At 39.0% G+C, this 12,477-nt stretch overlaps 1 protein-coding gene across 1 annotated transcript; it reads left to right on the top strand.

The window, feature by feature from the left end:
* The first annotated feature begins 804 nt into the window (after positions 1-804).
* Positions 805-9,280, top strand: LOC107042275 (tubulin beta-1 chain). Its single transcript, XM_015263277.1, has 2 exons — positions 805-985; positions 7,633-9,280. Exons 1-2 carry the CDS (start codon positions 929-931, stop codon positions 8,917-8,919), a joined length of 1,344 nt encoding a protein of 447 aa, XP_015118763.1. The 5' UTR covers positions 805-928; the 3' UTR covers positions 8,920-9,280.
* The last annotated feature ends 3,197 nt before the right edge of the window (positions 9,281-12,477 follow it).

Below are 12,477 nucleotides of genomic sequence, written 5' to 3' on the forward strand. Positions count from 1 at the left end.
TTACATACTCGTCAATCGCCATCGCAATCGATATTCCGCATCGAAAAAAATAAAAAGCAAGAATAAAAATCGGAATAAACAATTACGAGGGGACGATCTGAGCTTCGTACCACCTCTGAATTTTGGAAAATTCCATAAAAAATAAAAAGGAAAATGCGAGGAGACGATCTGAGCCCCGTGCCACCTCTGGCTTTCTACCCGAGCAACATAGCAACCCGTAAAAATCCTCATGTCCTCCCAGCATTCCTCTCCCCTAAAAAAATCCCTGAATTTTCTAAAAATCGTGAAATCCCCGTCGCAATTTCCCTTTGAATGCAATAAAACGCCCTTGCATACCCGTCAATCCCCATCGCAATCGATATTCCGCATCGAAAGAATAAAAAACAAGAATAAAAATGACAAGAAAACAAATGCGGGGGACGATGCGAGCCTCGTGCCTCTGAATTTCGCCTCCAGCAGCACCGCAACCGGCAAAAATTCTCCTAACCTCCCAACCCTCCACGCCCCTCAGAAAAATCCATGAATTTCCTAAAAATACCCCGAGAAATCCATCGCAGGTATCTCCCAACATTTCCTCAAACAATAAATACGAAAAAATATGACTTACCGGGGTGGTAAAATCATCCTCAAGTTGGCAGCACTGCGTCGAAATACGTTATATCCCTCCAGTGCCCGAGTGTATCGCGCCGACAGCGAGTTGGTGGGAGTACGCGAGAGCCACAAAAATCCACCAATCAGAGGCCCCTCCAGCAACGGCTATTTTCCCCACTCCCGCGACGCTGGCAGGCTTGAAAATCTGTAACGGGTGCCGCTGCCATCTCATATTCGTCTGTGGTCTCACAACCGGTGCGTTCGTTCCAAGTTTAACAGAAAAAGCTCCGTCTTTTTACCACATAACAAGAGTCTTATTAAATCCAAAGCATCGAAAATGAGGGAAATCGTGCACATCCAGGCTGGCCAGTGCGGCAATCAAATTGGTGCTAAGGTAAGGCCACATTATTCCCGGGAATTATCAATTTTTTGTGCGCACAATTTTCGTCACCGACTCGGCGTCGCTTCGGCCTTTGTCTCAGCGTTCGATAAATGTTAAGTGGCTCTCAATCGTTCACCCACCGGTTTTTCCCTTCACCAATTTTTTATTCCCCACTCGAGAGGAAACTGGCCCTTTTCGGCAGAATTCGACGGCTCGGGGGCGGTTTCCAGGGGCCAATTGTGACTGAAAAATATCGATTCTCCGAAATAATTGTAGCGTCGCACACGAAGACTGGAATGTTCGGTTTAAATACTCGTTTTGTCGCCTCGAAATGCCCACCGGGCAGTCCAGAGCTCCTGCAGCCCATCGTACCGAAAAAAATAAATGATGAAAAAATTCGGAGGATTTTATCGAGTGGTTTATCATGGCGACAGGCGCTCGCCGGCCGGCATAGCGTCGAGCGGTCTAACGGTTATTTTATTTTTTATTTGACCTGAGTGTTCTCGAAAGCGTCACCTCCCTGGCGCTTGGCTCGCACTTGGCAACGGGCTCACCCCGAAAATATTCCCCCGGAGAAATTTCAGTGGGCATTCGCGGCATCCGGAAAATGGAAAAAAGTATGGGATGAATTTTTGGGGGAAAAAAATTTGATGCAATGGATTAGGATTTAGCCTGGGTGTGGCAAGGGGTCTGGCAGGATACGCGATTGATGCGGCAACAGCATCGAACCGATGCGCGCGCAACTTGGAGAAAATCACTCCGTCTCGCTTGAAACTCGTTTGGACTCTCTCTTCCTGTCTCTAAGCACTTAACCGTCGTTTTCCCCACTATCTGTCGCACACAGGCACGTTTGAACGTGCCTTGGGAACGCCTTGTAGTCGGGCTTTTCGAGGCTACATTTTGCATGAGGATTTGCGGACGATCGACTAATGTTATTGGCCGTAAAACAATAGGAAAAAGTAGAAAGATTCGGTCACAAATGATGGACTGTTACGTATTTGTGAATAAAAGGCATTGAGAGATGAAATTTAGAGCAATTCGGAAATTACTCATTGGAGTGGGGAAGTAAAATGTCAATTTTATAGGGTTAATGCTTATTTATGACGCTTTTTTATGTTTGTAATGACATAATGACCATTTTCATTACTTTTAATGATTGACATTATTTCGGCATTAGACATATAGAGATATTTGTAAACGATTTATCGGAGTGGGGGAGAGAAATGTCAATTTTATCGAGTCAATCCTTATTTATGACTTTTATATACGTAGTGACGATTTTCAACGGAAAATGTCAAGAATGTCACGTCGAAGCTACAGTTTGTATGATTCGCGGACGATCGATTAATACAATTGCCCATAGAAAAAATGCAAAAAAGGATGGAAATTATTCTGAAAATGATTATTGTTGCATATTAGTGAATAAAAAAATTGATAAAGGGAATTGAGAAATGAAATCTAGAGATATTCGCAAATTATTTATTGGAGTGGGGGAGTAAAATGTAAATTTTATTGAGTCAATGCATATTTATGTCGTTTTTTTATGCATGTAGTGACGTAATGACGATTTTCAACGGAAAATGTCAAGAATGTCACGTCGAAACTACATTTGTATGATTCACGGACGATCGAGTAATGTATTGCTCATAAAAAATGCAAAAAAATATGAAAATTATTCGACAATCGATTATTATTACGTATTAGTAAATAAAAAAATTGATAAAGAGAATTGCGAAATGCGGGGGAATAAAATGTCAATTTTGTACAGCCAATGCTTATTTATGACGTTCTTTATGCAAATATTCAATAATCATTTGTAGAAGAATGTTCATTCCTACATATTACTAAATAAAAAAGTCGATGAACGAATTGAGAAATAAAATATAGAGGTATTCGCAAATTATTTATTAGAATGGAGGAGTAAAATGTCAATTTTATCGAGTCAATGCTTATTTATGACGCGGACGATCGACCAATGCAATTGCCCCTAAAAAATGCAAAAAAGTATTAAAATTCTTTTTCACATTATATATTTGTTATATATTTGTAAATAAAAAAATTGAGAAATGAAATATAGAGATATTCGCGAATTCTTTATTGGAGTGGGGGAGTAAAATATCAATTTTATACAGTCAATGCACATTGATGACGTTTTTTTTATGCATGTGATGACGCAATAACGATTGTCAACAGAAGATGTCTAAAAGAAAATATGAAAAAGTTGTAAATAGCAGGTTTATCGAAAGATACGCGATTTTTATCGGAGAGCCGTAGTAATACTGATGCCCAAAGTGCCTGAATGAGCTGCGATTACCGTAATAGATAATAATCGACGGATGGAAGTGCGATTACGAGTGCAGTTCAATGTATATAGTTGAACACTGCGTTACGCCCTCGTTACTTTCAAGGATACCATATAGAGTCAATGCCCGCACTATACCGTGAACACCTCGTGATTTCTGGCCCTCTTGGATCCTGTAAGGATCGAATGCTCCTATTGGTTGAGCTGTTAAAAATCGTGAAATTTGAAAAATCGCAGGAATTACGCAATCGTCCCCATGCGGGGAAATGACTTCGAGCCCAAGGCGAACGGGTCTTGCGTGATTGGCCAGTGGGTCGAGCCCAAATAGAGAGGAATATTGAGGAGAAAAAACATCAGCGATCTTTCAGTTCTCCATTCACGTACAAAAATATTCTATTGGAAAATCTAGCGTCTCGAATGGAAATTTTTTTTGTCAATTCTTTTGAAAAATTTAACTTTTTTTTATATAAATGCTCGATACAAAATATTTCATTTATGAAATTCCAGTTTTTTTGACAGAATTTTTTCTAGTTTTAAATAAAAAAATTAAGTAGACAAACTTTTTAAACATTTTTAACGGAATAAATTATGTAGAGGAATGAAAATCTATTGATTTATCTCATAAAATATTTTGTATTGAACGCTTTTATTTAATAATATCAATTGGAAAATCTAGTTAAGAGAATTTAAGTGTTTTTCATAGATTTTTTTCAGTTTTTCGGTTAGAAAATAAAAGTAAACGAACAAATAGAAAATTTGAAACATTTTCAACGGGATAATTGTGTAGAACAGTTAAAATCTATTGATGTTTCCCATAAATTATTTTCCATAGAATATTTTTATTTTAAAAAAGCGCAGAAAACTTGTGTAATTTTTTACTCCAATGGGCGAAATTTTTTCCATGATTTCCTCGTACGTATACTCGAGCCTTTTCGGTTTCCCTCGGTTGCCATCGAACCCAGGTATGCACCCAGGTATCCGAGTTATCGATCGCACGGAGTTCAACTCCCCGCGACGTCCCGGCTCATCCGCCATTTTAGCCACTCCGAGATATTCGTAATGCCATTTTCCTGAGTTTTCCGTTAATGAGAGAATTCAGGGTATTTTAGGCGGACATTGGTTACAAAAGGGGGGAAGAGGCAGCTGTCCCTTGTCGGTCCTTGTCGGACGGTCGAAGAATACCGATGCCAGATGTTGCTGAGGTCGTTTGTAACATTCAACGAACACTCTGCACCACTCAAACGGAATTTCTCCGGAATTCATAAAAAAATATTTCAATCACTTTGAATTTTCTCTGAAAATAGAGCGATCAATTTTCTCGGAGTTGAAGATTTATTTTAGGTCGCATTGATGGAGTTGTAAAAAAATTTCAAAGAGACTTGGAGGGATAAATTACACATGTAACTTCTCATATGCTAGTTAATCAGGAAATTTCTCCGGAATTAATAAAAAGTATTTCAGTCACTTCGAATTTTAGCTGAAAAAAGAGCGATTCATTTTTCCGAAGTTTGAAGATTTATTTTAGGTCGCATTGAGGGAGTTGTGAAAAAAAATTCAAAGAAACTTTGCGGGGATAAATTACACACGTAACTTCACACATGATAATTAATCAGGGAATTTCCCCGGAATTCATAAAAAATATTTCGATCTGCATTGAGGCAGTTGTAAAAATGTTTTTAAAGAGACTGAAACGATAAATTGCGGATATATAACTTCTCCTATGCTAATTAATCGGGGAATGTCCCCCGAATGCATAAAAAATATTTCAATCACTTAATTTTCTCGGAATTAGAAGATTTATTTTAGTTCGCATGGAGTCACTTGCAAAAAAGATTTCAAAGAAACTTTTGGAGAGATAAATTGCACACATGTAACTTCTCTTATGCTAATTACTCCATGTAAGTAGGTTCGGTCATCATCGCTATATATAGCGATGACATTGGTGACTCATGTGTTGGTATGAAGTATTACAACTTGAGGCCAGTGGGAGGCAGGCAGGTTCGGTCGATGCTCATATATGGTCGTGTGTAGTTGAAACCATGTTTTTTCACTCCACGTTATCTTTCCTTTTTTCGCTGCGGTGGGGTGGAACTGAGACTACTTTTAAAAAATAATTGTAGGTTACGAGCAAATGTATGAATGGAGCTCGCACCAATTTCATTAACAATTCAATGAGGTATTGACGTTCAGTCTAGGAAAAATCAGAAGTATTTATTTTAATTCATTCTTAACACCGGAATATTTCTTTCAATTTAAAAATCAAAAGTTGCAGCGATCATAAATTCATGAATAATTAATACACAGTCAATTTTCCACTCTAAAAATCACTGTTTCCATGACGAAAAAATAGTCCAATAGATTTCACGTTAAATAATAAAATATAATTCCTTGAAAGACGTAATTTTAGTGACAATTTCGATGACGGAAAATGCAAATCAATAGCGAAACGGTGAACCGGTTTATGTCGACTTATCTCCCAATTGAGTTTTTGAGGAATATTTCCGAATTCAACAAAAAAGCGAAATTTTCGTAATTACATTTATTGTAGCTCTCAATCGGCTCTACAAAAAAGGTTATAACAAACATTTTGCTATCTCCCTTAGATTCCGAGATATTTATTAAAAACAGGTCAATAGTCAAAATTGACTTATACCGTTTTACCACTTCGCTATTGAAATTAAATTGATAAAAACATTAGCTTCTATTTTTCAATGTATATCAAATTCTAGAATTGTTTTTTTCTCCTACAATTATCAATTTTTATCTATGAAACTATTGACTCGATCATTGCATCCTTGAGCCAATGAAGTGGTGTCATGAATAAAAAATAATAATTGCATTAGAAAACACAAAACAATTCTAAAAGTTTACACAGGGGTTTCGTTTCCCCTTGAAGTTGACGAAAAATTCAGAAGAATGCACTCAACCCCACGCGCATCTCTTATTCAATCCTCAACTATTTATAATAATAGCCCCTCATTAAACTCGCCTGGAAAACAACCAGGAAGATAGCGTCCCGAGGTCTTTGAACGGTACCAAGGAAATACCGCGTGGGCGTTGACTCCATACCTCTCGTACCTCTCGGCATTACAAGAAATCGCGTTTCGTCTTGGCCGAGTGCATCACTTCGGGCTGACTAGTCTCTCAGGGGGTATTTATTCTCAACATCATGAGCTCGCGGTGTTAATTAGTCCCGATTGGCACTCGAGCGTATCGCTGGCCCTCGCGTTATTACATCGCTCCAATAACTAAAAACCGGCTACGTATGAATGAGGGCCTTGACCAGCCAAACCTCCCCCCCAATTACCCCAATTGCGGGCATCGACCCTGAATCAAAGGGCTCCGCTTAAAAATCTCTTTAAAAAAATGACGACATTCATTCGAAATTTTTATGCGGTTTTTTATTTTTCTAGATCTTGTTTTCAAGTTATTAACAAGGAAATTAGTTTCTCATGTGTAGATTTGCTTGAGAAAATGACACATTTTATGTTTTGCATTGAGTTTTGTCTACAAAAATAACAGCTCAATTACAATTGTGCAATTTCATTTGCTGATTTTACTACGCAAATTTGTGAATGTTTGATTTTTCTTCTACAATGGGTGGGAAAAATTTGAGGGTGTGGAATTAAATAAAATGAAATCCACCAATCGGAGCCCGAATTTTTAGCAGTTATCATTTTCTAGAATAGCAGATCCTTGGATTACATGTCTTGAATTTATGAATCACAATGTTTAATTGGGATGGTACATCACAATTTAATAGAATTCACTACGGAAATTATGCAATTAAAATGTTGAAAAGCCGAAATGTAGAAAAATTAATTTATAAAATCCCCGATTCTAAATAAATAACTTGATGATACATTTGATATTTCGAGTAATTCGGCTTGCATTCTACCGAATTAAAATGTACCAACCCAGCGCACATTCAGCATTTTGAATTTCACAGTAATAATTCAAATTGGTAAATGTTTGATTTGTCACGTACAATTCCACAAGTATTATTCGAGCATGTCTAATTCAAGACAAACAAAATTCACCAATCCGAGTCCTACTTTCATGTATTTTCTGTTTTAAAAAATCGCGCGTACTTGAATTACATCTCGAATTGCGCACAATAAATGAAACATTCACAAGTTTAAATTCTACAATATGAAATAGGGATTGCGCAATGTGTAATTGCGATGGTACATCTACAATTTAGTACAATTCAACACGAAAATCGTGTAACTGACAAGTAAAAAAAAAGGAAATCTAAAAATTCACCCATAATCCAATTGTAATGCCAAAAATTCCCGCTGCATGTCCCCTGGAATTCGCCATTACCCATGTCTCACCCCAAAATATTTGTCCACAGTTTTGGGAGATCATCAGCGATGAGCACGGAATTGACCCGACTGGTGCATACCACGGCGACTCTGACCTCCAGCTGGAGAGGATCAACGTTTACTACAACGAGGCATCGGGTGGAAAGTACGTGCCCCGAGCAATTCTCGTCGACTTGGAGCCCGGTACAATGGACTCTGTCCGTTCGGGCCCATTCGGACAAATCTTCAGACCCGACAACTTCGTATTCGGCCAGTCGGGTGCTGGCAACAACTGGGCAAAGGGCCACTACACCGAGGGAGCCGAGCTAGTGGACTCAGTGCTCGACGTTGTCCGAAAGGAGGCCGAGAGCTGTGACTGCCTCCAGGGCTTCCAGCTTACCCACTCCCTCGGTGGTGGCACTGGCTCAGGAATGGGCACCCTCCTCATCTCCAAGATCCGCGAAGAATACCCTGACAGAATAATGAACACATACTCAGTTGTACCATCGCCCAAGGTGTCCGACACTGTTGTCGAGCCCTACAACGCCACCCTCTCAGTCCACCAATTGGTCGAGAACACCGACGAGACCTACTGCATTGACAACGAGGCCCTCTACGACATCTGCTTCCGCACCCTCAAGCTCTCCACCCCCACCTACGGTGACTTGAATCATCTCGTCTCCCTCACCATGTCCGGAGTCACCACTTGCCTCAGGTTCCCAGGTCAGTTGAACGCTGATCTTCGTAAATTAGCTGTCAACATGGTACCATTCCCACGTCTCCACTTCTTCATGCCTGGCTTTGCACCCCTCACATCACGCGGTAGCCAGCAGTACAGAGCACTCTCAGTGCCTGAACTGACACAGCAGATGTTCGACGCCAAGAACATGATGGCTGCATGTGATCCACGACACGGAAGGTACCTCACTGTTGCTGCCATATTCCGTGGACGAATGTCCATGAAGGAGGTGGACGAGCAGATGCTCAACATTCAGAACAAGAACAGCTCGTACTTTGTCGAGTGGATTCCAAATAATGTCAAGACTGCTGTCTGCGACATTCCACCACGTGGTCTCAAGATGTCGGCCACATTCATTGGCAATTCGACAGCCATTCAGGAACTGTTCAAGCGTATCTCTGAACAGTTCACAGCTATGTTCAGGAGAAAGGCTTTCTTGCATTGGTACACTGGTGAGGGCATGGACGAGATGGAGTTCACTGAGGCTGAGTCCAACATGAACGATCTTGTCTCGGAATATCAGCAATACCAGGAGGCAACTGCCGATGAGGATGCTGAATTCGACGAGGAACAGGAGGGCGAAGTTGACGAGAACTAAATTTAATCGCTCTATTCCGCAATTGAACGCACGTGTATAATTTCTATTCATCATTTCTCTCTTTTTTTCTCCTTTTTTTACCGAGACAGAATTTTTTTCACGACCAGGCCTGCATCAAGGCTGCCCGCGCATATTATTATTCTATTAATGAATTCCATCTTGATACGTCGCTCGCTTTCAGTATCTTTGTATTAAATAAGAGTAAAGAGATATGGAATTGTTTCTTTTTTTTTTTGTTCACGAGAGCTTGGTTATGATGAAAGCCGTGATTTATTTCTGCAGTGTAAAACCCTGAGGGGTTGCGAGAACATCAATTTTTATTAAATTATTGTCGAAATAAAGAAGATACAATTACACTTTATGAATTTGACTTTGTTTATTTCACTTTGGGCTTCTGTGTGCGATGAATAATTCATATTATTGTGGGATTGAGTTTGGTTTCATTATTAGAAATGAAGATTGTGGTCAGAACTGAAATGCAAACGGATGAGAAAAACAATAATAAATTAGTTCTGTAGATTTGAAGAATTCCCTGGAAAAACTATTCTTTGTATTTTCAGAATTTAATTTAGTTCTCTCTATGCCCGTATGCTCGAAGGATTCATATTGCTTGGACTTTATTGTCTCTACGATAAGAAGTAAACATTCCATGGTCAGAAATAAAATGCAAGGATGAGCAAAAAATTATGCAGTTGTCTAGATTTTTGGACGACTTCCTGAGGAAAATACTTTATTCATTAAATTTATTCATTCATTTATTCGCTTGGTTTTATTTATTTCTCTGTATAATTATACATGCATTAGTCGAGGATTTATTATATTGCATTGAGTTTATTGCTGGCATCAAAAAAAAATTACAGTGCGAGGACAATGAGAAAAAAAATATTGAGCTGTTTTCTAAATCTGAAGAATTCCCTGGGAAAAATACGAGAGAGGAAATGGTTTTCTGAGGTTTAATGAGGTACTTGGGGGGAGGAGGCACTTGAGAAGCATCTGGTACCATTTTTACAAGTACTGTCGAGACCAGACAAGTGTCTTAAAGTATTTTTCTCGTTATTTACTCGATGCGAAAGAAAAGTAACTAAATCCTTGGATTTACGAGGTGCGACTGGCGGAGAAAGTGGTCGTCATAAATTGGATGTTATCTTCGATGAATTTATTATCAGAGTGAATATAAATAATTCACGATAAGTTGGTGATAACGCTTGAATGTCACGTTTTCAGGCCAATGCTGCCATCTCATGGGAAAGGGGAGAATGCTGTGACCTATGGATAAGAGTGATTGGGACGTATCAGTGGTCGTTATCACGAGCCCCGCTGTATTGATAGCTTCAGTGGGGAGCGGGCGGATTGTTTTTAAATCATCGGCATACTGGACACGATTTAGTCTAGGCATTTTAATCACGTAGGGAATAACTGACGCAGGAACGTTTGTCATGGGAATGCACTTGCTCATGTTGATTGAAGAATGACAGAATTTATGGTGAATTTATTCGTAGAAGTTTGATAATTCTAATGGGAGGGGTGATTTGATTCAGTGGTGGGAGAATGGGATGTTTATTCAACTCTCGAACTAGCGAAATGAATTTTAAGATTAACTGAAATAATTCAATAGAGACCAAAATTTTTATGAACACTTCATTTTGTTCGTCTTCGCAGAAGTTTGATAATTTTAATGGAGGGGGGACAACGGGATCTCAGTTCAACTCTCGAACTGGCGAGATTTTTATAATTGAATTCAAAAGAATTCACCGAAAACGAGAGTCGAAATAAAATTAATCCATTTCATGCAAATATTTTTCTGTTGCATTTTAGGATTGACTGGAAGAATTCAATAGAGAACAAAATTCTTTGCTGAAGTTTAATAATTTTAATGGAGGAGGGGTTGATTTGATTCAGTGGTTAAGTGGGAGAATGAAATGCCAATTCAACTCTCGAACTAGCGAGATTTTTATAATTGAATTCAAAAGAATTCAACGAAAACTAGAGTCGAAATGAAATTAATGTATTTCATTCAAATATTTCTCTACTGAATTGTTCCAGTCAATCTTAAAAGTCAATAGAGGATAAAATTTTTATGAACACTTCATTTTCTTTTCAAGATGCATTGACAGCTTCATTGGGTAACGGGCGGATGGTTTTGAAATCATTAAGATATTGGACACGGTTTAGTCTAGGCATTTTAATCACGTAGGGGATAACTGACGCAGGAGCGTTTGTAATGTGAATGCACTTGCACATGTCGATTGAAGGATGACAGAATTTATGAAGAATTTCTTCGCAGAAGTTTGATAATTCTAATCGGGAAGGGGTTGATTTAATTAAATGATGAAGTGGGAGAATGGGATGTCAATTCAACTCTCGAAATAGAAAGATTTTTATAATTGAATTCAAAAGAATTCTCTATCGTAAAAAGGAGAAAAGAAATCGATCTCGAAATATCTCGAAAATCTCGAATAAGCGTAAGCGTAAGACTGAAACCGAAGCAAGACTTCGTGAGGAGATCAGAAGGCGCGTGCGCAGCACGCGCGCCGATCTCGTGTGGAAAAAGTGAAAACTGAAAAAGTTTTTTTTTTCAGTTTTTCAAAGTCCCAGATTTTCCGGTTTCCCAGGGGGAAAGTCGACTTTCGCCAAAATCGAATTTTTTAGCCGGGNAGACTTCGTGAGGAGATCAGAAGGCGCGTGCGCAGCACGCGCGCCGATCTCGTGAGGAAAAAGTGAAAACTGAAAAAAAAAATTTTTCACCGGGGGCCAAAGTGTCGGATCTTGGATTTTTTCAGGGGGAAAGTCGGTCAAAGGGTCACGAGGGCCAAAGTGTCAGATCTTGAATTTTTCCATGGGGAAAGTCGACTTTCGCCAACATCGAATTTTTTAGCCGGTTGAACGTTGATTTCAACTATTTAAGCGACGGGCTATTCAGAACTCTCAAAAGTATGTCGAAAAAGTGAAAACTGAAAAAGTTTTTTTTTTCAGTTTTTCAAAGTCCCAGATTTTCCGGTTTCCCAGGGGGAAAGTCGACTTTCGCCAAAATCGAATTTTTTAGCCGAGTGAACGTTGATCCCAACTATTTAAGTGACGGGTATTCAGAACTCTAAAAAATATCGTATCGTACAAGGGAGAAAAGAAATCGATCCCGAAATCTCTCGAAAATCTCGAATAAGCGTAAGCGTAAGACTGAAACCGAAGCGCCACTACGTAAGGAGATGAGAAGGCGCGTGCGCAGCACGTGCGGCCGATCTCGTTGAATCAAAAGTAGAGTCCAAATGAAATTAATGTATTTTATTCAAATATTTATTTATTGAATTTCAAGATTGACTGGACCAATTCAGTAGAGAACTAAATTTTTATGACCACTGCATTTTTATTTTTGAAATCATTGAGATATTGAACACGGTTTAGTCTAGGAATTTTAATCACGTAGGCGATAACTGACGCCTGTGAATGCACTTGCACATGTTGATTGAAGGATGACGGAATTTATGAAGAATTTCTTCGCAGAAGTTTGATAATTCTAATCGGGAAGGGGTTGATTTAATTAAATGGTGAAGTGGGAGAATG

This window comes from Diachasma alloeum, unplaced genomic scaffold, assembly GCF_001412515.2.
Source record: "Diachasma alloeum isolate Michigan unplaced genomic scaffold, Dall2.0 Dall_scaffold_00179, whole genome shotgun sequence".
Lineage (NCBI taxonomy): Eukaryota > Metazoa > Arthropoda > Insecta > Hymenoptera > Braconidae > Diachasma > Diachasma alloeum.

Excerpts from the sequence above, each read along its gene's own strand:
- LOC107042275 (XM_015263277.1), top strand. The coding sequence starts at position 929 with ATGAGGGAAATCGTGCACATCCAGGCTGGCCAGTGCGGCAATCAAATT. Across the intron at positions 986-7,632 it reads GCAATCAAATTGGTGCTAAG|TTTTGGGAGATCATCAGCGA; the intron begins GTAAGGCCACAT and ends ATTTGTCCACAG.